The sequence below is a fragment of the Callospermophilus lateralis genome, chromosome 19 (genome assembly GCF_048772815.1).
Source record: "Callospermophilus lateralis isolate mCalLat2 chromosome 19, mCalLat2.hap1, whole genome shotgun sequence".
Classification (NCBI taxonomy): domain Eukaryota; kingdom Metazoa; phylum Chordata; class Mammalia; order Rodentia; family Sciuridae; genus Callospermophilus; species Callospermophilus lateralis.
This window is the reverse complement of record NC_135323.1, coordinates 29,035,818-29,061,144: the sequence shown is the minus strand read 5'-3', so window position 1 is coordinate 29,061,144 and position 25,327 is coordinate 29,035,818. Positions and strand designations below refer to the sequence as shown.

Here is a 25,327-nt window from a genome sequence, read left to right as displayed (position 1 = left end):
AGGGTCCCCCAGTGGGGACCGCCGGTGCGCCAGCCTGGCTCCTGAGACCCTTCCCAGCACCCCAGGGCCCCGGCAGACCACAGCTGGTCACCAGGCTCCTGTCCCCTTGCCTTGCCCACTGGGTCCCTCCTGGAACACTGGCTCCCGCCTTCCTCGGGCCTCCTGTCCCCACCTTCCCTTCCCCCACAGGCTGGGATGGCCACGTGTCTCCCTGGCACATGGGGCAGACTCCTCAGGGTTTGTTGAAGAATCAATGAGTAATGGGTGGGCCTGTGGACAGACAGATGAACGGACGGATGGATGGGTGGACGGACAGACAGAGGATGGAAGGAATGATGGATGGGGATGAATGGATCGACAGATGGACAGACGGATGAACGGGTCCCCTGGTCCCACGGCCAGTGCTGGCAGCCCAGGTGCCTCTGAGTGCACCAAGGCTGTCTCCAGCCTGCCCTCTCTCCCTCCTTCCAGATCCCCAGGCCTCCCCTGAGGGCGGCTCCAGCCAGGACGCGGCCCTGAGAGCCAACCTCAAGATGAAGCGGGGCGGCCCCCCACCCGACGGTGCCCTCGCTGCCCTGCTGGGTCCCGACCCTGCGCACAAGAGCGCTGACCGGGCCAGTGGCAGGAAGTGACGGCCCGGCTCCCCAGGAAGAGCCCCGACCAGCCTGGGCCGCGCTGCTGCTGGCTCCTGAAGATGTCCCACGTGGGCCTGGCAGCCAGCTCGGACACTGTGAGGGACACTGGCTCCTGGGCCCCGGGGCCTTAGTGACAGATGGTGTCGGGGCGGGGTCTACAGGGGATGAGCATCCGCAGCAGAGGCCCCTCGCCCCTGTCCTCGTCCCCTGCTGCCTGCTGGAGGGGCCTGGGGCTGGGCCTGGGGTGACCAGAGCCTGCGGTGACTGAGCCCCTGCTGCCTGGGCCTTGGCATGGGGCTGCCTCACGTGCCCCCCTGATCCTCAGGAGCCAGCTCTCACCCCACTGACCCGGGACGAGGCGCGGATGAGGGTCTCCCCATGTCCTGGGTCCTGGCCGGCCCAGGATGGAGCCCGGCGTCCTCTGGACCGTGTCTCCTCCCCCGTCGTGAGGAAGGCCAGGCAGGGGGGTCAGGCCAGGCCGCTCCTGAGGCAGCCAGGGTGCAGGGGACCAGGCCAGGCCCGGGAGGGACAGGCAGGGCCCACACAGCACAGGAGACCAGGCCTGGCCCTTCCTCAGCTTCTCCCCGGGGCTTGGCCGGCTCCTCGGCAGGCGGGCGGCTGTGCCTGGCCGGAGCTCTGGAACCCAGGGGACCCCGAATGAACCGACTGTCACATGGACCGGGGACCGCGAGGGGGGGGCGATGTGGTCAGGAGCAGGGATCTGTGGCGGGCATGGCCCACTGGCCCCATCTCCCTGAGCCCACCCCCCATCAGGCCCTGGCCACCCTGAGCCAGAAGGAGGGAGCACCGAGGGACTGTCCCCACAGGTGGGACAGCAGCCCCTGCCCACCCGCCTCCCTGGGCATCTCCGGGGTCTGCCGCTCCTGTGGGACATCTCGAGTTCGCGTCCCCTGGGCAAACTGGACAGAGGGCAGCTGGGGCATGGTGCTCCCGCCCTCTGGGCTCCTGGCAGGCTCCAGGGCAGAGGCCAGGTCCTGGCAGCCTCCCGCCCAGTCTCCTGTGACCCGCCAGCCCCGGTGTTCCTCTTGCTGGGCCAGGACCTGGGACTCGCCACCAAAGGAATCGCAGAATGGAAGGTGCTGGCACCACCCGCGGCAGTGTCCCCAGGGCAGGAGTGGCCGTCCCTGGCTCTCGGTGCTCACACGTGAGGCTGAGCCGGGTTCTGCGCGACTCATGGCCCCTCCCCCCGGGGCCACCCCTGTCCTCATGGAGGGGCGGTCGGGGGCCTTGCCGTTGTCCCCTACCTGACAATAAAGGTGTCCTCCCACTGAGGTCTGTCCATGGGGGGCGGCCTGCAGGGGGCGGGGCTGTGTCCCCCTGAGCAGGCGCCAGGGAGCCCTGGGGTGACTTCCGCCAGCCACGGGGTGCCATGAGGCCTGCCAGGCGGGAAGGGTAGGTGACCCTACCCCGTCCCGGCTCCTGCCCAAGCCTGGGTCAGCAGCTCGTCCTCCCCAGGCAGAACCAGAGGCCAAGTGCAGAGAGGGAAGGGGAGGCTGAGGCCGAGACAGGAGTGGCTAGAAGCCCCTGCTCCTGTATTTGCTGATAAATATGGGATTGTTCAGGGCCCTGCCTTCAGGCCCCACGGTTGGACTATCCCCCAACCACGTGGCCCTGGGCTGGGGGACTCATTCAGCTCGCTCAGCGATGGGACGGAGGTCCAGGTGGGGCGGGGGCCTGAAACCGAACCAAAACCCCGGGGGTGGCAGCCAGGCCACTGTCCCAGGAATGCGAGCAGGTCCAGGCCAAAGAACGTCCCTCTCCCCTTCGCTCCTCTCCCCAGGACAGGAGTTAGGAAAGCGTCTCCCCCTCCCTTCCTTCCTGTGACAGGTCTGTCACCGAGTGCCTTAGCCCAGGCAGGCCAAGGAACCTCAGTGAACAGAGCAGATGGGAATCCCAGAGACTCCCGGCTGCCAACTTCACAGGGACATCCAAACAGACAGTGAGGCAGGGCAGCGGCACAGGCCTGTGATCCCAGAGACCAGGGAGGCTGAGGCAGGAGGATCGCAAGTTTGAGGCCAGCCTCAGCAATTTAGCAAGGCCCTGTGCAACCCAGCGAGACCCTGTCTCAAAATAAAAAATGAAAAGGGCCGGGATGTTGCTCAATGGTTAGGGACCCCGGGTTCAAGCCCTGGTACCAAAAAAAAAAGACAGCAAGTTTACAAAGCCTTGGACAATGGGTTGGACACTCCCTGCAAAAGATGTGCATGGTTAGGTGACTCGTCTTCATGCGAGTGTCACAGAGTAAGGGAACAAACCTAGATGCATGTCACCACCCGTGGCCTCTGGATGTGGCCAGGAAACGCAGCAATCCAGGGGCCTGGCTCGCGAGTGTGCGATCCAGCAACAGGGCCATCTCCACAACCCCAGTGAGGAGCTGGTGCGCTGCTGGGCCCTGGGAATGTCCCACCCCATCGTCCTCTTGCGAGACCACTGTCCACTCTCCAATCTCTACCCTGACCAAATGGCTCCACAGCAGGGCCGCCTTGCAGGTCGGTGGGATCGTGTGGGAGGAGGGCTCCTGGCCAGGCTGGGAGGCCCGGCCAGCAATGGCCGCCTTAAATTGCTCTTGAGTTGCTGTCTGCAGCTGGGGAGGAAGAGCATTCCAGCAGAGGGGACAGCAGGTGCCACCATCCTGAGCCAGAGCCACCCCTGGAGCTCAGGGGACAGCGAGGAAGCTGAGGTGGCTGGAGCAGGCGGAGGGAGGGACACGGGGGACCCTGGCTAGTCCTGCAGGAGGTGGCTCTATGCCACTGGGGGGTCTGAGTGCTGTGACCTGTGCTGGTTGTGGTGCCCAGGGTCACACTGGAGACACAAAGGGACACGGGTCCCGCATCTTTACAGAAACGAAGGAGGCGGGTCAGCTGTCCAGCAGAAGAACCTCAGGGCCCTGGGCCGGTCACATCTGGCCAGCAGGTTCCCAGAAGGGGTGCCTGGGCCTTGGGCCCGACGGGCAGGATAGGTCTGGGTTCTCCAGCCCCATAAGGTTGTCCCAAAGGCCATCTGGTCACAAGCTCCACCTGGCGTGCAGGGGTCTCGTCCCTTCCCTGAGCCCCTGTGTAACTGTGGGCCTGAGTCACCTCCGGGTCCCAGCAGGCCCCTGGGCAGAGCGGGGCAGGATGTGGGGCTTTGCAGGGCTGCAGCGCCCCTCGTGAAGGCTACTGCCCTCCTCTGTGGCCTCTGGTCGCAGCTCCTGTCTCCATGACGGGTCCTGGGTTCCTAGAAGCTGTCCTAGGTTTACGTCCCCACATTATTCCCTAGAAGGTCTTTGTCCCCCGTGGATGCTCCCGAGTCCCTTAGGTCAGAGTCGTGGTCTGGCTCTGTCTCCTGGTCCCCGGGCCAGGGCCTGGCTGAGACTAAGCGTCACGTTTAATCAAGGAACGCTACCCCCCTCCCCGTCCCTGCTGGGACTCTGGCCCGGTTACACCACAGAGCACCAAGTGACAGCCCTGGCCTGGAGCCACGCAACCCACAGGAACCAAGACAGCGTCCCGGGAGGCCTACTTCTAGTGACAGCATGGCCCATCCAGAATCCAGGGCTGGGCCACTCAGTGGAGATGGCCACACCAGCACCAACAGGGGAGGGGCTAGGACCTGTGGGGGCACCGGGAAGGGCCAGAGAGGGTCCCCAGGGCTCAGAGGAGTCGGCCAAGCGGGAGCGGCACTTGAGGCAGGAGGAGCAGCCTGAGCAGAGGCCAGGAGGTGTCAGGGGGCTGCCCACGGGTCAGGGCACAGGAGGAGAGGCCTGGGCGCAGGGCCTGGCAGAGGCCACTCGGCTCACCCCACACCTGGCCCTGGCACCCCGATGGTTGCTGGACGAAGCCTCACATAATCGTCCAGGTTAAAGTGCTCCCTGGGCTACAGTGGGACCCAGTGTCCCTGGACGATGGCCCAGAGCCAGTGGAGAGCGAGGACCCCAGGGAAGGGATTGTCCTAGACTGCCCAGAACACAATGCCCTGCCCATCTGCATGGCCTCTTGTCCAGGGCAGGCTGGAAGGGGACCAGAGTGGGCAGGGCTGGGTATTCAGATGCTCAGGCCCAACTCAGAGCCACCAGGGGCAGAGTGGGCCGCAGGAGACAGGCAGCTTCCAGCAGGAGCTCCTGCCGGTGGATGGACAGGACCTGGGCGCACCCAATAGGGCCAGGTCGCAGGCGCTGTGGGATCAGAGGCTCCCTGTACCTGAGGACCTGGCTGAGGGAGAATCTCTCCAGGGAGAGAGCTGGTCCTTTGTGAATCTCACAACATGGGTCACCCCTCCAACTTCACAGTCACCTCCCTGGGCATGGAATGAATCAGCAGAGCCCCAGAGAGGCTGAGCAGCTTGCCCAGGGTCACACAGCAGGTTGGGGGTGAAGCCAGGGGCAGCCGTGCTGGGGGGTGCCGTCCTGGAAGGAGGAGTGGAGGTGTCATGAGCGGAGAGTCTGAGGGAGGACACTGCCAGGACAGGCCAAGGGTGAGCAGAGGCCAGGGTGGGCGAGGGGCATGGCAGGGCTGGTTGGGGAATGGCCAGGATTCTCCTGGGACATGGAATGCTGTCAGATGCAGATTCTCCAAGGACCCCAAAGGCAGGTGGGAGGGGAACTGGCCGGAGGCATGAGCAGGCCAGCTAGGGTCTCCCCTGCCAGTCTGGCCCTTGTGGGGCCCAGAGAAGGATCATGGGACATGCAGGTCTGACGGTGCCCCTGCCTTGCTCCTGAACTTGCTGTGACTCCCCTGTGCTCTGCACTCTGCCACCTGGTGCTGTCCTCCCGGTCCCTATCCTCCTGGTTCCCCGGGGAGCTGCCCCAAAGCTTTCTCACTGGGGAGCCTCGTCTCTGCAGCTTGCAGGTGCCGGTTTTCAGGCCAGGGGAGGTGCAGGGGCCTGCAGCAGGTAGGGGAGGGGCTCGCAGCCAGGTCGGACCTGGGCTGAGCGCCCCCTCCTCTGTCCCCTCCTCTGACCCATTCTACTGCTGGGACTCGGGATAGGAAGCCAATCGCCCAGAGCCCCTGCTCAGATGTGCAGAACCAGGTCCCTGTCACCTGCTCTGCTGGAACAGCCCTCTCCCTATAGACCCCCAGGAAAGAGGAGTGACGGGGCCAGCCCAGTCCAGGGGGCTCCCAGGTCCACCTCTGCCCACTCCAGGGCCTGCCTGGGCCACCCAGGGGCTGATGAGGAGATGGGCACAGGTGGCCTCCTCCTCCCAGCCCCACCTGGGCTTGTCCTTCTCCCTGGGAGGCCTCTCTCCGCACCCTCCAGCCACGCCCAGGACACTGCTGCCTCCACCTGGAGCCCAGGGTCCCCTGGCTCCTTCCTCCCTCTGTCCGTCAGCCCCTCTGCAGCTCCGCCCTCGGCCCGCTGCCCTGCGCTGTGCGCAGGCGCCCAGGGGCCACGTGGTGTGAGCTTGAGCGCGTGGGAACGTGCGCGCGATGGGGACGGGGACAGGCTCGCAGGGCCTTCCCCAGGTCCTCGGCTTGAGCCCAGCCATCGTCCTCACTGTCCCTGAGCTCTAGCCTTAGGGCCCCTCTCGTCCCCACCCCACCTGCCTCCTGAGACTCCGGACTTGGGGACTGTCCTCCTGCCCACTCTCAGGCAGGGCTGCCGGAGTCTGGGTCTGAATTGGGCTTCTGGACCCACGGCCAGCCCCCAGCCACTGCAGGGGCCCAGGGGTGACCGCGTCCACGTACCAGGATACGGTGGCACAGCAGGGAGGGCGCAGGCGGCACTGACCTTAGTGGCTCTCACGATGTGCACTCTTCCCAGTGTGTCCTTGGTACCCCAAGACCACAAGCGGCCACTCTCCCACCCCAGTGAGCATAGCCGTCCCAGTCCAGCTAAGGGCGGGCGAGGCACCGTGAGGGTCCCCTAGCCCCAGGCTCTGCTTCCCAGGACCCTAAGGATGTCCACATGCTCCATCTTCCCCACCTATCTGTGAGCGTCCACTCTCAGGGTCACATCTGTGTCCCCAGCACCCAGCTCTGGGCCAGAGGTGGAGCAGTGACCTTGGGCAGTAAATCAGGGGTCCGCTCCCGGCAGGACGTTGGTGTGCAGAGCTGTCCCTTCCCAGCCCCTAGAGGCAGCCACCCAGGTGGGTGGCTGAAGGGCATGAAGGCATCCAAGACGTGCCCAGGTGGGAACAGACACCGCTGTCCCCCCACCAGCCCACACTTGCCATTCCAACCTCCCGGAAGGTTCTGGAACACCCTGCCCCCAGACCTGTTTTATGGATTATAAAAAGAAAATTTCATGAGATTTTCAATTAATTGAATTCCAGGGAGATTTATTTCCAATGTTGTTAATAAATTCCAACGCCACCTATAACTCGCAATTGCCAGTTAATTAACTTGCAATTGGTGCGTCGTAAAGGGCAAATTAAATTCTTTTCCAGGCAGGGCCTGGTGAATCTAATGAACGGGTGCCTCCTGAAGGAGGTAGCTGGGCTCACATGTCCCCTGCCCCCAGGTGAGGAGCATGTGACGTGGGCCAGTGACACGGCCCTCAGTGTCCTCGTGGGTGAAAGGTGATCACAGAGTTGCCTCCGGAGCCCTTGGGTACCTGGGGTAATGCTGGTGCTTTATTCACGAACACAACGAAGAACCATCTTCCGGGGCCACCGAGTGCCCAGGTGTTTGATCACATGTTCTGGATGTGGCTGCGAGGGTGTGTCTGGGGGACACTAATGTTTGAATCAGTAGACTGAGCAGAGAAATGTCCCTTTCGAAGGTGGTGGGCCTTGTGCAATCAGTTGAAGCTATGAATCGGACCAAAGGGCTTCGTAAGGGGTAAATTTTGTCCCACAGCTTGAGCCTAGACACCAGCCTTTTTTCAGCCCCGGGACTCAAAATGACACACGGGCTCTTGTTGGGCCACGAGCCCGCTTTTGGACTGGAATTTGCACCAGAGTCTCTCTGAGTCTCCAGCTTGCCGACAGCAGATCTTAGAATTTCTCATCCTTCATAATCGTGGGTCAGTTCTGTGTGACGAACCCGTGTGTGTGTGTGTGTGTGTGTGTGTGTGTGTGAGAGAGAGAGAGAGAGAGACAGAGAGAGAGAGAGAGAGAGAGAGAGAGATTTAGCTTACAACAGAAACTTACTCTCTCACTCTTCTGGAGGCCCGAGTCCATAACTAAGGTGTCAACAGGGCCACACCCTCACTGGTGGCAGTTCCTGGTGGCTTCTGGTGGCTCCAGGTGCCCCGGGCTCATAGCTCCATCTGTGTCACCTTCACATGGCCTCCTCCTCCACACCTGACACTTGTCATTGTTTGTCAGGTCCACCTGGATGACATCATCTCATCCTTAACTAAGTGACACTTGCAAAGACCCTCTTTCCAAATAAATTCACGTTCAAAGACACTGGAGGACAAATGGAGGTCCACAGCGATGTGTGAGTGTGCCTCTTCCCCACGTCCTCGCTAACCCTCTCCTCCATCTGTACCCAAAGGACTGAGAATCAGCCTACTGCAGGGACCCAGCCACATCAGTGTTTATAGCAGCACAATTCACAGTAGCTAAACTGGGAGCCAACCTAGATGCCCTTCATTAGATGAATGGATTAAAAATGTGGCATATATACACGATGGAATTTTACTCAGCAATAAAAGAGAACAAAATCATGGCATCTGCAGGTAAATGGATGGTGTTGGAGAAGATAATGCTAAGTGAAGTTAGCCAATCCCCAAAAACCAAATGCCTAATGCTTTCTCTGATATAAGGAGGCTGACTCATAGTGGGGTAGGGAGGGGGAGCAAGGGAGGAATAGACGAACTCTAGATAGGGCAGAGGGCTGGGAGGGGAAGGGAGGGGGCAGGGGGTTAGCAAGGATGGAGGAATGTGATGGACATCATTATCCACAGTACAAGTATGAAGACACGAATTGGTGTCAACATACTTTATATACAACCAGAGATATGAAAAACTGTGCTCTGTATGTGTAATAAGAATTGTAATGAGTTCTGCTGTCATTTACTAAAAAAATAATCAATAAAATAAAGATACTAGAGGACTGGGTGCGGTGGCCCAGGCCTGTAATCCCAGCAACTTGGGAGGCTGAGGCAGGAGGATTGCAAGTTCGAGGTCAGCCTCTGCAACTTAGCAAGACCCCTGTCTCAAAATAAAAATTAAAAGGCTGGGGAGGTGGCTCAGCGGTTCAACACCCCTGAGTTCAATTGAACAAAAAGACAAGAACAGAGGCCCCGGGGTCAGGACATGGGCAAATGTTCTGGAGGGCTATTATTCTGCCTCTGTCATGGCCTTGCACAAGTCGCTGACCCCTGGGGCTTCCACTGCCCCCAGGGTGAGCGAAGGGCTGCTTCACTGAACTATTGCAACAGCCACCTCCCGGTGCGCCCCGAGGAAGCCAGTCCCACCTCCATCTTGACTTCGCAGGTAACCACATCAAGGCACAGAGAGGTTGTGTAACTGGCCGTGGTTGCAAGGCTAGAGTGGCAGACAGGACTGTCGACCTTGGAGCCTGCTTCCCCTTTTGAACACTGAACTTTCGAAACCAGAACCGAGACCCCACGCCGTCCCACTCACCCATTCAGATGCACAATCCGGCACTTTTCAGTGCCTCTACAGAGCTGTGTGTTTTCAAATTGATTAACTGACGGATTGATTTTGGAAATTCAACCCAGGGTCCCTTGACCCCTGAGCCACATCCACAGCCCTTTCATTTTTAATTTAGAGACAGGCTCTCTCTAAGTTGCTGAGGGCCTGGCTAAGTTGTTGAGGCTGGCCTCCAACTTGCAATCCTCCTGCCACAGCCTCCCGAGCCACTGGGATTACAGGTGTGCGCCACCGTGCCCGGCACCACAGTCCACATTAGAACACTGTTGTCATCCCCCAAAGAAACGCTGTGCCCCACAGTGGAACCAAAGGAAGCAAACCTCCTTCCCAGAGCCCTGGGTCATGGCCGACCTGCCCTATCTGGGGACTTAATTTCATACACGGGCCCTTAGGGTGTGTGGCCTCCAGAGAGTGGCTTCCGTAACTGAGCCCCAGGTTTTTGAGGATCATCCGCGTGCGGTATCTGTCACTGTCCTCCCTTCTATTTATGGTCAAATGGAAGCCCCCAACCCTGCCAACTCCAAAGCCTTTCTGCAGGTCGGCGTGTTCCAGAAGCCTCCACCACATCCAAGGCTTGCTCAGCAGGGTGGGATCTGGGGACATGATCCCCGGCCCCACAGGAATTGCGGGGATGCTGGGCACGGGGTGGGGGTGAGCTGCGATGTCCGTCACCAGGGCCCGTAATAGTGTCACCTGTACCTAGGGAGGTGGCTGAGTGACGACAGACAGGCCAGTGTTACTGGAGGAGCTTATCACTCACGCGGGTGTTGGAGAAGCTGTGCCAGCCACCCCCTGCCACTTAAGGCCACTTAGGGCCACGGGGAGCACAGAGGCCAAGGGAGCCCAGGAGAGGCGAGGCCGGAGCCCCACTGTACCGAGAGGGTGGCAGGACTGGTTAGGCGTAAAGAGGACTGGGCGGTCAGGACTGGCTCCTTTCCACAGTCCCAGCAGGCTCTGGGCTACAGGGAGGTCTCCAGGCACCAGGTGCCCAAGAAGGCGACCAAGGGCCGGGCACAAGGGCTTGGAGGGTGACAGGAAAACGGGCAGGTTGGAGGGCAGACTCCTGGAGGGCCTGGCTGGTTGGCACTCCCCCAGCCTCGCCCCCGCCCTAGAGGAGGAGTAGGCACCAGGATGAGTACCTGCCACTGTGGGGCCTGTCCCGCCCTCCCCTGGGGCAGAGCTTCCTGGCCCCTCTCACCTGCCTACACAGAGAACCCCAGGACATTTGCATAGCACTCGGCATCTGGGGCCGCAGCCACACCCAGCCTGGAGTCTCTGGCTGTCTTGGCACCAACCCGGCAGCCCCCAGAGGACAGTCTGCACCCACCTGGGCACACCCACACTGCCCCAGGGAGACCACGATCTCAGAAATCAGGACCTCCACCCAGAGGGTGCTCTCTGCTTGGTCTGGAGTCTCTCCACAGGGAACCTTTCTGCCAAGTCCTGTCTGAGCAGCTGAGGACTTGGGGGCAGGGGTAAGAGAGCCCCTTCCCCGCCAAGGGCCTGCCTGTAGGGTCAGATTCCAGAGAGAAGGTCCTGGCCTCTCAGGGACCAGTCCTGACGCAGCTCTTCACTTGCTGTGTGATGTTGAGGGACACACACCCTCTCTGTTCCTCAGATCAGGCTACAGGTTTGGGCCCGTAGCCTGAGGGTTTCTATGGCTGCCGCTTCTGCTCAGGAAATCACATCAGGAGCTGGCAGGGCCACACCCTTCCAAGCCGACTGAGTCACATTTACAGATGCTTCTGGGCACTTCCAAGCCTGGCTGTCCTCGGGGCTGGGAACACAGCGACCCCCAGCTAGGGAACGGGCAGCCCGTGTCGGTCCATCCTCGGGCTGGACATGGTTCCATCAGGGGCCAGGAAACCCCAGTGGAGCAGGGGCTGCAGGCCCGGCAGGGGTGCAGGATGCCCACCTCGTCCAGCCTAGGTCACTTCAACAGGCCACTCTGGGTGTGGGAGCAGCCCCGCGGCCTTGTGCGTAGACAACATGGACAGTGGAAGGATAACAGGAAAGACTGGGAGCCCGGGAGACGAGCCGCAGCCTCTCCTGCAGGGAGCAACTGAGAGATCCAAACTACCAGGTAAGGGTTGTGCAGATGAAGGAGGAGGCTGGGCAGAGGCCCCTTGGTGTGAGGAGGACAAGGCACTTGCTGTAGGGCCTTACTGTCAGGGTTCCCCAGTGACAGGGCAGCGGGGGCAGGTGCCAGGAGCAACACTGGATCCGTCTCAGCCCAGGGCTGAGGAGGTGGCTGATTGCCCCAGGCTCTGCCTGCTGGTGTCCACCTGGGTCTGGCCCTCAGCCTCTGCTTGCTCACAACTTTTGCTTCTTCCTCCCTTGAATTTCCATGACCTCTGCCTGCAGCGGGTGGCTTCATGCCGCCCACCATTCAAGCTGGTTGTTGACCAAGAGGTAGGTGTCTCAGGCAGGCTGCTATGACGAGTATACCCTGGACTTAACAAATGAACCTCACAGTTCTGGAGGCAGGAAAGTCCAGAGGTCCCTGGTGAGGGCCCTCTCTCTGGTTTGCAGATGGCCTTCTTCTTGCTGTGTCTCCACATGGCAGACAGAGAGAGGGCATCTCTCTCAAGTCAGTTTACGTAAGGGCACTAATTGCATTCCCAAGGGCCCCACCCTTGTCTCCCAGCATCAGATACCATGATGCTGGTGAGTGGGCTTCAGTGCATGAGAGCAGGCTCGGGGCTTGCTTCTCATGAGGCCTGAGCACAGACACCTGAGAAGGAAGGAGGATTCAGAGACCTGAGGCCAGAAGCCATAGAGACATGAAGGTGGGTTTTGCTGCCTGTTCATGGCAGAAGCTGCTGCAGGCCCAGTGTGGGACGAGAGGCCAAAGCCTGTGAGCCTCTGCCTGGCCCAGTGAGCTCTGTTGCCATCAGAGTCCCATTTGAAAATGGAACCACCCCACACCCACCCCCCAGCTCCTCAAGGACTTTTTTTTGGACTGGGGATTGAATCCAAGGTTGCTTTACCATTGAGCTCCATCCCCGGCCCTTTTTTATATTTTATTTAGAGACAGGGTTTCGCTGAGTTTCTTAGGGCCTCTCTAGGTTGCTGAGGCTGACTTTGAACTAGCAGTGATCATCCTGCCTCAGCCTCCCGAGCTGCTGGGATTATAGGCGTGCGCCACTGCATCTGGCTATTCAGGGACTTTGATGATGTCACTCCAGGTTCTCAGGAGGTCACAGAAGCAGCTCAGTGTTCACTTTCTCACCTGGCTGCCCACAACCCCCCTGTGCTCCAACTTCCTAGCAGGCTGAAACCAGGCATGAAAAGCCTCTGGCCTTGATTCTTCTCTACATCGTAGCTGCCAAGGGAGAATTTTTCTGTTTCTTAAAGACGACTCCAAAAGGTGCATCTTAATTAGGGAAGATGAGCAGCTAGCCTGCACTGAACTCAGCCAGGCACGGGCTCTCTGCTCTGTGAGTATGAAGGCTTTTAATGCAGCCCCGTTGCCATGGCGATCACCGGTCTCAGCTTACCAAGGTGGCATTGCAAATCTGTGGGGAAGGAACAGATTATTCAATAAGTAATGCGGGGACATTTGGTTAGTTATTTGGAAAGAAATAAAATTAGCTCTTTCCTTCACACTAAACGTCAATATAAATTCCAGAGCATTTAAAGAATTAAATATATATATATAAAAAAAGGAAGACCATTTTTCAGAAAAGCAAATATTTGACCTTAGGGTAAGGAAAGATGTTTATAAAAGCAGTAAGGAAAAAATAGCAAAGATGAGGGTAGAATTAAATGCATCAAATATAAATTTCTTTATGTTTAAAAAAAAAACCACTTATTTGTTAGGAAACTACAGACAGGGATAAAATCCCTGCAACAAATATGGCAAAGGGTTAAAATTTCTAATATATAAAAAGTAATTATGAATCAATAAAAATGAACATGCTAATAGAAAGGCAATCAATGTTCAAAAGAAGAAATAAAATATGCAATAAACATATTTTGCAACATTCCGTTTCATGTGTAATCAAAGAAATGCCCATTAAAAGTCTAAGGAGATTTTCCCTTATTAGATTATCAAAGAATGTTTAAAATTATAGTACCCAGACATGTTGAGTGGGGTGAGACTGAGTATTCTTACCCACCTCCCCTATGAAGGTACAAATTAGTATAAAATTTCTGGGGGTTTGATCTAAGTTCATGCTACATAAGTTACTAGAATGTAACTTATTCCTCCGATGTCCTAAGGAGATGGTTAGGATTGGAGCTTTAACAATGTGAATACAGTTGGGAGCGGTGTGAATACAGTTGGGAGCGGTGTGAATACAGCCTCCCAGGAGCTCAGGAGGCTGAGGCAAGAGGATCACAAGTTCAAAGCCAGCCTCAGCAATTCAGTGAAGCCCTAAGCAAAACTTAGGAAGATTCTGTCTTTAAATAAAATATAAAAAGGGCTAGGGATGTGGCTCAGTGGTGAGTGCCCCTGGGTTCAGTCCCAAGTGCTAAAAAAAAAAAGTGTGAATAAAGTAACATTCATTGTAAGTATTAAATAGATACAATTTACTCAAACACTAGGGCATGGTTAAATAAATATGGTTCATGACTATGATGAAATGTTGTGCAGCCATTAAAATAACATTTGGAATAATATTTAATGGCATGGAAATATGTGCAGGATTTAATATCAAGTGGAAAACATTACACTAACTGTATAAATATAAAATTCTTTATCAGGGCTGGGGTTGTGGCTCAGTGGTAGAGCGCTTGCCTAGCTTGTGTGAGGCCCTGGGTTGGATCCCCAGCATCACATAAAACTAAATAAACAAAATGAAGGTACTGCGTCCATCTACAACTAAAAATATTTTTTAAAAATATAGCTTATCAATGGCAAATCACTCTATCAATGGCACACCTTACCTGCGAGCAATAGGAGCCCACTCTGGCTGTTCAGGTGAAGCAGAAAAGGACCTCAGTTGGATCATTACATGATCAAACATCACACGGTACCAATAAATATGTACAACTATTATGTATCAGGAAGACACTAAAATTGGAATGCGGAGAAGCAGTTGGAAGGAGGGGGAGTGAATTGAGACAGAATAATAAAGACGAAGCCATGCTCGGTGGTGCACACCTGAAATCCCAGAGGCTCAGGAGTCTGAGGCAGGAGGATCGTGAGTTCAAAGCCAGCCTCAGCAATTTAGTGAGGCCCTAAACAACTCAGCAAGACCCTGTCTCTAAATGAAAAATAGAAAAAAGGGCTGGGGACGTGGTTCAGTGGTTAAGCACCTCTGGGTTCAATCCCTAGCACCAAAAATAAATAAAAATAGAAATTAAAAATGATAAAGAGGAAAAAAAGAGAGAGAATGAAAACTAGAGACAGGACAGGAGGAGGGGGAAGGACAGGGCCAACGCCCATCCTAAATGTCCCCGTGACACCAAGTGAGCCGCGCAGGTCCTAAGGGAAGGTGGAATTGGCTAACAGGAGCTGTGCACCCTCAGTGGCCTCCTCATCCAGATTTCAGTCCTGCCCAGAGTGAGGTGCTCAGCTTGGGCAGCTGTTGGTGCCTGCAGCTTCCAGAGTGCCACAGCAGGGAAGATGGGGACAGAGGAGCCCCACAGGAGAGCTCCGTCACCTCTGGTCACAGCCCGTGGGCAGCTCTACTCACATGGCTCTGACGTGGCCTCTGTGGGGGCTGGAGATGGAAGGAGCCAGCAGGTAGGATCCAGCAGGAAGCAGAGGGCACCCCGAGTAGATAATCTGAGATTTCATTTCGAGGAGACGATTTTAAAAGACTTAGGTGGGGAGGAGAAGATCCAAAAGGGAGGAGGCCGTGAACCAGAGCTCGCAGCAGCCCAAAGGGTCAGGGGACAGATGGGATTTTAAAAATCCCCACTCTAGGCTGCTTGTAAGAGGCACCTTTCAAATAAAAGGACACAGAATAGTAGAAAATAACAGAAAATATAGGCTATGCCAACACCACCCAAAAGAAAGCTGGTGGAGTGAAATTCTCGGAGACAAAAATAGACTTGAAGGTAGGATGTTGTATTAGGGATAAAGAAAGGTGTTCATGATGAGGTAAAGGTTGGTTCCACAGGAAGCTACCTCTGTACACTAATTCCACAACTTCAGAATATATAAAGAAAAAGATGGCAGACATAGAGGACAGATAGATTGATAGATAGAAATGATAGACAAATATGCCGTTATCATTTAAGTTGTTCATACATCTCTTTCATTAACTAAGAAGACAAGGAGAAAAATCAGTAATAATATAGAAAACTTGGAGTAGACAATAGCCGGCTTACCCAAGAGCCAAGGTACAGAACACACACTCTTATGGTTTGGACCCTAAGCACCCCCCAAAGGCTGTCTGTGTGTGAGAAGACTTGACTGCCTGCCTATGGTGCTGCTGGAGGTGGTGGGAGGTTTAGGGGCGGAGCCTAGTGGAAGGAAGTTAGGTCTTTGGGGGCGTGGCCTTTGGGGGGCATGGGAAATGTGGTCCTTTCCTCCACTTTCTCTCTGCTTCCTGGCTGCCACCAGGGGAGCAGCTCTGCTGTACCACACCCCCACCATGTGCTGCTGCCCCACCAGAGTCCCCTAAGCACCAGGGCCAAACAACTGTGGACTAAAACTCTGAAACCATGGGCCAAAATTAACTTTTTCTACTTTCAGTCGATTCCCTCAGGTGTTCTGTCACAGTGATTGAAATCTGATTCACACATTTACCGCCAATTGCATGATACATACTCTTTTTTAAGTGTACTTCTCAAAATGGACCATCTGTCTACCCATAAAGAAATCTCAGCAGATCTCAACTAATTAAAACCATAGAGTATGTTTGCTCACCACGTTGAAAATAAACTAGAGGGGCTGGGATTGTGGCTCAGCCATAGAGCTCTTTTCTCGCACATGTGAGACCTGGGTGCAATCCTCAGCACCACATAAAAATAAATAAGTGAAATAAAAGTATTGTGTCGAACTACAACTTAAAAATAAATATTAAAAAAGAAAATAAACTAGAAACCAATATCAAACAAATCAGAAAATATCCAAATACTTGGAAATAATCCAAACTTTATTTAGTGAACTCAATAGGACAAAGAAGAAATCCCAATGTAAATTAGAAAGTATTTTATTTTATTTATTTTTTTAAAAAAATATTTATTTATTTTTTTAGTTATCGGCAGACACAACATCTTTGTTGGTATGTGGTGCTGAGGATCGAACCCGGGCCGCACGCATGCCAGACGAGTGCACTACCACTTGAGCCACATCCCCAGCCCTAGAAAGTATTTTAGATTAATGAAAATAAAAACACAACCTACAAAACTGTGGGATATGGCTATAGAAGTAAAGTCCAGCTCTAGATGAATATTTTAGAACAGAAGAGAAGTAGAAAATAAATGATCTACATTTCAATCTCAAGAAACTAGAGAAAGAACAGTGAAGTCAGAGAAAGTAGAACAAAGAAATAATGAAGATGATGGTGGAAATCAATAAAATAAAAACAAATGTCTACAAAAAATTATAAATTTGTACTTTGAAAAAATCAAGATTAACCAAATAAATTCTTAGCATGTCAGATCCAGGGAAAGAGAGAAAATGCAAATGACCTGTGTCAGGAGCAATCACTACAGATCCTACCAACTTCCTGAAGTGATTGTAAGACATTTCGAACAGCTTCACATTGATAATTTAAGAGTTTAGATAGAGTGGAGGAATCTATTGAAAACATAATTTATCAAAACTATCATCAGAAGAAATTTTTAAAATGCATGTGGCCTTTCATGTGCTGAAGAAGTCAAATCCATAATTAACAATCCTCCCACAAAGGGAAACTCCAGCCTCAGCTTGCTGACCTGATGAATTCCACCAAACGTTCAGGGAGGAGATTCCACACATCCTACACAAACTTTCCCAGAAATGGAATGCTTGCCAACTTGCACCAGAAGGTAAATATAGAATTGATATGCAAACCTGACCAAAGGGTAGGCAAATATTCCTTATGAAAATAGATGTCCAAATCTAAAACTTAACAGATTAAACTCAGTGCTATAGAAAACTTTAGTTTAACATTGGAACATGGGTTGATACAATTCATTGCATTAAGCCAAATAAAAGATAGCTGAAAGAATAAAAAGGAGGTGTCCTCCAAAGCCCCCCTCCCCCCAAAAAAAACACCAAGCATAGAATCATCCCCATAGATGCACATAAAGCATTGGATAAAATTCAACATTTATGTCTAATGTTGACCTAGAGATACAAAGAATCTTCCTTTTCTGATGAAGAGTGCTTAAAAACTATAGTCTAGCATCAAATGTATTGGTGCTGTATGGAATGCCTTTCCCCAGAAAATGAAAAATAGATAAAAGGACACAGATCATCACCTCTTCCCTCACCTCCACAGTGCGCTGCAATCGCTAGCCGTAGAATAATGCAAAGGTCAAACGACTGCTTGTGCGCCAAATCTGTCCCCACCTGTGTTTTTTAATAACAGCTTTGCTGAGACGTAATATCCATAGTATGCAATTCATCCTGCTAAAGTGTACAGTTTGGTGGTTTCCAATACAGTCACAGAACTTGGAAACCATCGGAGTCCGTCTGGGGCTGCTTTGGCTCCGCACCTGAGCCTTCGTGATTGATGAGCAGCTCATTTGGCCTCTGGTTCTGGAGGCTGGGAGGTTCACGGTCGAGGGACGGGCATCTGGTGAGGGTCGTCTTGCTGGGCCATCCGCGGCAGAAGGCAGGAGAGCAGATGAGGGAAAGGAGACAGCAGTACTGGCTCCAATCTGTTCCTGAGAGCAGAGCCCTGGGACCTGACCCACCTGTCAGCTCTGATGCCCTGGAGATTCTGTGTCCAACAGTGAACTCGGGGGACACCTTCACACCCCGGGACCGTCGGTTCCACTGGGTGATTTTAAAACATTTTCCGCACTCCCTGCAAATCCCACCAGAAGAGACTTTCCTCTCCCTCGGCCCCAAGAACTCCTCCTCTGCTCTCTGTCTCCATGGACGTGCTTTGTCTAGACATTCCATATAAACACGGGACATGGGACCTTGGTCTCTGGTTCCTTTCATTCAGCATGTTTTCGAGACTCCTCCACGCTATGGAAGCAGTACTTCATTCATGTTCATGGGTGAATAATATTCTACTATAGGAATCTACCCAATTTCCTTTATGGGCATTTGGGTTCCGCTTTGGGGCTGCTATGTAGAATGCCAAATTACAAACAAACATTTCCTTTTTTTTTTTTTGTATGAGTTTTTGTGCTTTTATTCTCATACATACATGTCTAAGAGGGTTGTCTGGTAACTCCATGTTTAATTTTTGGAAAAACCGCCAACATATTTTTCAAAGTGGCTGCTGCACCATCTTACAGTCCTGCCAGCAACGCGCGAGGGTTCCCAATGCCCGACATCTCCTCCACAACCCTTGTGATTATCTTTTTTTATGGTAACCACCCTGGTGGATGTGAAGTGGCGGCTCATCGCTGTTCTGATTTGCATTTTCCTGATGACTAGTAATTCTGAGCATATTTTTCATGCTTATTGGCCATCGGGGTATCTTTGAAGACGTGCCTATTAAAATCCTTTGCCCACAACAGACCCCGACCTCCCAGCATATAAAAATTTTAATTCCCAATAGATTATAGACTTAAATGTAAGGGCCCCAAACTATAAAAACCCTTGCAGGAAAACATAGGTTTCTTTGTGACCTCTGATTAGGCAATGGTTTCTTTGATATAACACCAAACACACAAGCCAATTCTGGGATGATTTTTTAATTGGTATGTTCATATTTTTTATTGTTGAATTTCAAGAGTTTTTTTTTTCTTTTTGTATATACCGGATAAAAAGTCCTTTATCAGGTTAATAATTTGCTTTTCTCCCATGGTTATTTTTTTTTTTTCACTCTGAAAACTCTCTTTTGATGCACAAAAGGACTTTTGCTTGAGGGACTCTTGTTTACCTGATGTTACTTTTGTTGCTTGTGTTTTAAGTGCCACATCAAGGACACCATTGCCCGACCCAACCTCGTGCAGTCGACACCTGTGTTTTCTTCCAAGGGTTTTAGCACTCACCTGTAGGCCATATACTTATTTTTAGATAATTTTTTTTATGGCAGGAGGTAGGGGTCTGTTTGGGTTGAATGGTGTCTTCCCCTCACCCCCGCCCAAAAAAAAATACACATGTGGAAATCTTACCTCCCTGTATCTGTGACTGTGACCTTATTCAGAAATAAGGTCTTTGGGGCTGGGGATGTGGCTCAAGCGGTAGCGCGCTCGCCTGGCATGCGTGCAGCCCGGGTTCGATCCTCAGCACCACATACAAACAAAGATGTTGTGTCCGCTGAAAACTAAAAAAAATAAATATTAAAATTCTCTCTCTCTCTCTCTCCCCCTCTCTCACTCTCTCTTAAAAACAAAAAAAAAGAAATAGGGTCTTTGGCTCCCACCAATAGTTGATGAGGTCCCGTTAGGTCAGGGTGGGAGCTTAGAGCAATAACCGGTGTCCTAGGAAGAACACCTTGTAAAGACCCAGGAGAATGACATGTGACAATGGACAGGAGACAGGAGCAACACATTGGTGACCAGCAACCACCAGAAGCTAGGGAGAGGCAGAGGGATCCCTCCCCAAGAACCTTCCAAGGGAGCCCGGCTCCGCCAAGACACCTTGAACCTGGCCTCCCGGCCTCTCTCTCTCTGGAGTGGGCAGTGATACGTTTCTTTTCTTCTAAGCTGCCCCACCCCCTGCCCGTGCATGGTAACTTACAGCAGCCCCGGGAAACTAATGCAGGGTCCAAGTCCATTCTTTTGAATGTGAGTATCTGGCTATGCCCGGGCTACCTTTATGGTAAAGAATCCTCTTTCCTCACTGAAGGATCCTAGGACCCTTGTTGACAATCAACTGACCCTAAGTGACAGGGTTTCATATCCGGACTCTCGATTCTATTCAGTTGACCTTCGTCTGTCCTTGGGCCAGTTTCAGACTGTCTTGAGTATGATCCTTAGCAGGAAGTTTTGAACTCGGAGGGTCCTCCAGCTCTGTTTTTGTTTTTAAGACTGGACTGTTGTGGCTAGTCCAGGTTCCTTGAATTCCATGAGGATTTTGGAATTAGCACGTCCATTTCCACCAAAAAACATGAGCTGGAATTTACGACAGGGATGGATCGATTTGGGCATTATTGCTCTCTCAACGATATTAATCTCTTTCAGTCCTATGAGCCCAGAGATGTCATTCCGTTTATAGGTCTTGTTTAACTACTTTCAACAGTGATTGGTCGTTCTCACTCTAAAATTCCTGTGCTAATTGCGTTAGATTTGTTCTGAAGTGTTTTCTTCTTTTTGATGCATTGTAAACCAATTTTTTAAAAAAAAGTTTCATTTCCAGATTGTTCATTGCATTGTATGGAGGTAAAATTGATTTTTACATGTTAATTTAATCTGAAACTTTGCTGCATTTATTGGTTCTGATAGTGTGCATGTGTTCCTCAGGATTTTGTATATACAAGGTCTTATCATCTGAGACTGGAGATGGTTTGGCTTCTTTCTTTCCAAACAGGAGGTTTTTCTTTATTTTTCTTGTGTCGTCTCTCTGGCTACAACATCGTCACTCTTTCAGAACACTGTTAAATGGAAGTCGTGAGAAGGTATTCTACTTGGGGACCTCATCCTTGGTGGAAAGCATTCATTATTTCTCCATTAAATACGATGTTAGTTGTGGGTTTTAAAGTTTTATTTTATTTGGTACCAGGGATTGAACCCAGGGCTGCTTAATCACATCCCAGCCCTTTTTAAAACTTAGAGACAGGGTCTCGGTAAGTTGCTTAGGGCTTTGCTAAGTTGCTGAGGCTGTCCTTGAACTTGTGATCCTCCTGCCTCAGCCTCCTGAGCCACTGGGATTACAGGTGTGCCCCACTATGTCTGGCCCAGTTGTAGGGTTTTTGTAGATGCCCTTTATCAAGTTAAAGAAGTTACCTCACTTATTGAGTGATTTTTTCCCCCCATTACTGGATATTGGATTTTGTCAAATACGTTTTCTGCATCTTTTGAAACAGTCATGTGTGTGTGTTGTCATGGTGTATTGTTTTAATTTTGCAGATGTTAAGCCAATCTTGCATTCATTTGGGATAAATGTCACACGGTAGTGATATCCCTTTTATGTGTCTGAGTTTGATTTTCCAGTATTTTGTTGAGAATTTTTTTGTCTATGTTCATAAGGGATATTGATCTGTAATTTGTGTGTGGTGTGGTATGTGTGTGTGTGTGTGTGTGTGTGTGTGTGTGTGATGATCCTGGTATTGTAGAATGAGTTGGGACATGTCCCCTTATCTTGGGTTTTCTTGAGATTTCGTGAAGTAGTGGGGTTAATTCTTCTTTAAATGCTTGGGCCTATATTTCTATTCTCTTATTTCATCCATTGATACTCTAATTTTATTATTTCCTTCCATCTAACTAAACCCTTATTTTGAGTTTATTTTTCTTTTGTGAGTTATTTAAGGTGACATTTTAAGTTATTGCTTTTTCAATAGAGTCAATTATAGCTACCAATTTTCCTCTGAGCTTTGCTTTAGTTGCATCCTCCTGGTTTTGATATGTTATGTTTTCATTTTTATTCATCTCAAGATATTTTCTAATTTCCTCCTTCTTTAACCCATTGATTATTTGGGAGTGTGTGGTTTAATTTCCTATTTCCTTCTGTTATTAGTTTTTAGCTTCATTCTGCTGAGATCAGAGAACATACTTTGTATGATTTCATGCCTTCTAATTTATTGGTATTGCCTTGTGGCCTGAGATACACTTTATATTGCCGAATGCCCCACATGCACTTTAGGAGAATATCTGTTCGCATGCTGTTGATTGAAGTGTTCTATAGATGGGTGCTAATTTCCGTGGGTTAACAGGGTTATGCCTTTCACTCTTAGATCTGGTTTCTTTTCACTCTTTGCACATATTTATAATGGTGTTTCTAAAGCCTTTGTCTCGCAATTCCAGTGCTTGGGCTTCCTCGGGGATGGTTTCCTGCAACTGAGTCATACTTTCCTGATACTCTGCATGTCTCACAAATTTTCGTTGTAAGCTGGACAATTATCATGCGGCCAATCTAGAAACCAGATCCTCCACCCCTTCCAAAGGGCTGGCTGTTGTGACTGTTTATTTCTTTGGTGACTTTCCTGAACTAATTCTGTGAAGTCTGCATTCTGTGTCACGCTGCGCAACTGAAATTTCTGCCTAGTACTAGCCTCAGGGTCCACTAGTGATTAGACAGTGTTCTCCTTAAATCCCTCAAACCAAAGGTCTCCAGGCCTTGACTGATGAGCTGTGTGTGTGTGTGTGTGTGTGTGTGTGTGTGTCCCCTTTTACTTCCAGGTCATGCAGTCTGCAGGTCAGCCAGAGGACTTTCGTGAGGTCTTCCTGGACGTGTATATAACTGCACATGCACCGGGCCTTCGGGAGTCCCAGGAACATGTCGGGGCTTTTCAAAGCCCCCTAAAGACATTTTTTTTTTCTCCAATTTTTTCTTTCAAGATTTTTCTGAGTCTCTCGTTAGTCCCAGTAACTGCTACGCAACTTCCGGCAGCTGCCATGTGAAACAAGTGCGGCTGATTGTTTTCAACAAACACCCTGGAGCTGGGGCTGCTCACACAGAGTGAGCTGTGAGTCAGGCCAAACAGACAATCCCGGGGGTCGGAGCTTCTCAGGGAGCTTCCAGACAGACCAGAGACCAATCCTGGGGACAGGGCTTTTTTTTTGGAAATTCCACACCTGTTATACCCCTGCCTGTGACATCTGGTTTCACAGCCACTGTGGTCGAGATGGTCCATCTCCCAGCCTACGACCGGGCTGTGGAGCCGTGCGTGGGAATAAGACAGGTTACAACTTCATAAAGCTCACTAACTGTGCTGTGACTCAACCTTATTTTTAAAAATGTAATCATTCATCTTTCTCACATCAGTGCCAGCTTTTGGCTAATTCCCAGAGTTATGAGGAAAAACAAAAACAAAAAACCAAAGTGACTTTCACTATTTTTGGCCAGTATTCTCCTTACTTTTACGGAGGACTAGATTCTGGAGGTCTGTCCTCTGTCATCCCAGAACTGGCCCCATGTGTCCGTGTGCCTGAGGTTTACTGAAACGCAACCCTGAGCCTCCGCTGACACCCTGCCTCTGGAAGCTTCTGCACAGCATGGAACAGCCATTAAAGAACTCACTGGGTGAACCGAAGCGAAGCGCAGAAAGGCCTTGACAGAAGAAAACTACCGAGGAAGCTCCACCCCAGGGCCTTGGAGTAACTGAAGAGCCAAGCTCAGGGGCTCCATCCTGTATGAATTCACGTTTAAGACACTCTGGGAAAGGCCAAACTCTTTGAAAGGAAAGTGGGTTTTTGGTTACCAGGTGTCATGGACGGCAGAGGGCTGCCCACAGGCAGAGTGGAAGGGAATCTGGAGAGGAGGGGAATTTTCCCAGAGCCTTATCATGGTGATGTCAACATGAATCTGTGCCTTTGCCAACAACCACAGAACTCTGCACCAAAATAAAAGCGACTTTTATTGCTTGTATATTGAAAACTAAATTTAAAGTCTGTCATATTTCTATACTCCACAGTATAGGAGGAAAAATAAAACTAAAATACCATACATGACTGTGCCAAAGATAAAATTAAACATGTAAACCTAAAGCAAGATGTGTAAGACTTTAGCACTGAAAACCATGAAATATTGCTGATGAAATCCTAATTCAATGAAGATGCACCAGGGTCAGGCCATGGGCTAAAAGGCTCAGCACTGTTAAGATTCCAGACCGCCCCCCCCCCCCAGTTGATCTAAAATTGAATCCAAGTCTAGATTCCTGGTCTGTGGTGCTCAGGGGCTGCTTTTGTTGCCTGGCTGTGGGATGCAGGGATGCAGGGACAGAAGAATGTATTGTTTCCAAGAGCATAAGAGTCAGACGGAGGGAGTGGTTCTGGATTGGTTGGCTGCATATCAAAAGCATGCTCACAAGCAAGTGGCTACCAACTTTAAGAATGAGTTAGCCTTGGGCAAGGTTGTGGAGGAAAGGTACTCTCCTACGCTGCTGGTGGGACTGCAAATCGGTGCAATTACCCTGGAAAGTAGGGAGATTTCTCAGAAAACTTACAATGAAGCCGCCATTTGACCCAGTTATCCTACGCCTCAGCACAGACCCAAAGGATTTAAAACCAGCATACCACAGTGACACAGCCACATCAATGTTTATAGCAGCTCAATTCACAACCGCTAAGCTATAGAACCAATCTGGGTGCCCTTTAACAGATGAATGGATAAATCAAATGTGGTACATATCTACAATGGAATATTACTCAGCCACAAAGAAGAATAAAATTATAGCATTTTCTGGTAAATGGATGGAACTGGAGACTCTCATGCTAAGTGAAATAAGCCAATCTCCCCCAAAACCCAAAGATTGAATGTTCTCTTTGATATGTGGATGCTAACACAGAGGAAGGGAGATTGGGGAGGGGAAGAATAGAAGTCCATTGGATTGGACAAAGGGGATTGATGGGAAGGGAGAAGGGATGGGCTTAGGAAAGACAGTAGAAAGAATTATACATCACTTTCCTGTGTTCATATGAAGACAGGACCAGGGAACTCCACATCATGTACAACCCCAAGAATGGGATCCCAATTAGAATAAGTTACACTCCATGTAGGTATAATACATCAAAATGCACTCGACTGTCACGTATATCTAAAAAGAAGAAATAAAAAAGAAAAAAAAAAAAAAAGGAGTTAGCCCTGGGAGAAGCAATGTCTCCAAGATTAACAAGGTTCCAGGAAGTCAAACCATCATAAAATACAGAAAAATCTATTTATTTTGTTTTATTATTTTTTTAAATACACGACAACACTGGAATGCATTACAACCCTTATTCCACATATGCAGCCCAATTTTTTGTATCTCTGTATATAAAGTATGCTCACGTCAATTTATCAGAAAAATATTTTTAAATGTGATTAATGCAGAGTAGCTCCCCACCATGGGGTACAGGAGACCCCTGGTTTATGATGGGTCAATTGAAGACTTTCCGACTATGCAGTGGTGCTCAGTTGTCCCCACGCCTGCACCCACTGAGTTTCTCACCTTTGGTGTCATGTTCAATGAGTCACGTGAGA

At 51.2% G+C, this 25,327-nt stretch overlaps 1 protein-coding gene across 2 annotated transcripts in view; it reads left to right on the top strand.

Annotated features, from left to right (window-relative positions):
- Positions 1-632, top strand: part of Col26a1 (collagen type XXVI alpha 1 chain) — a 125,266-nt gene extending 124,634 nt beyond the window's left edge. For both annotated transcript variants that reach the window (XM_077106090.1, XM_077106089.1), the window contains exon 13: positions 472-632. In XM_077106090.1, coding sequence (XP_076962205.1) covers positions 472-632 — 161 coding nt within the window. The remainder of the gene's footprint in view (positions 1-471) is intronic.
- The last annotated feature ends 24,695 nt before the right edge of the window (positions 633-25,327 follow it).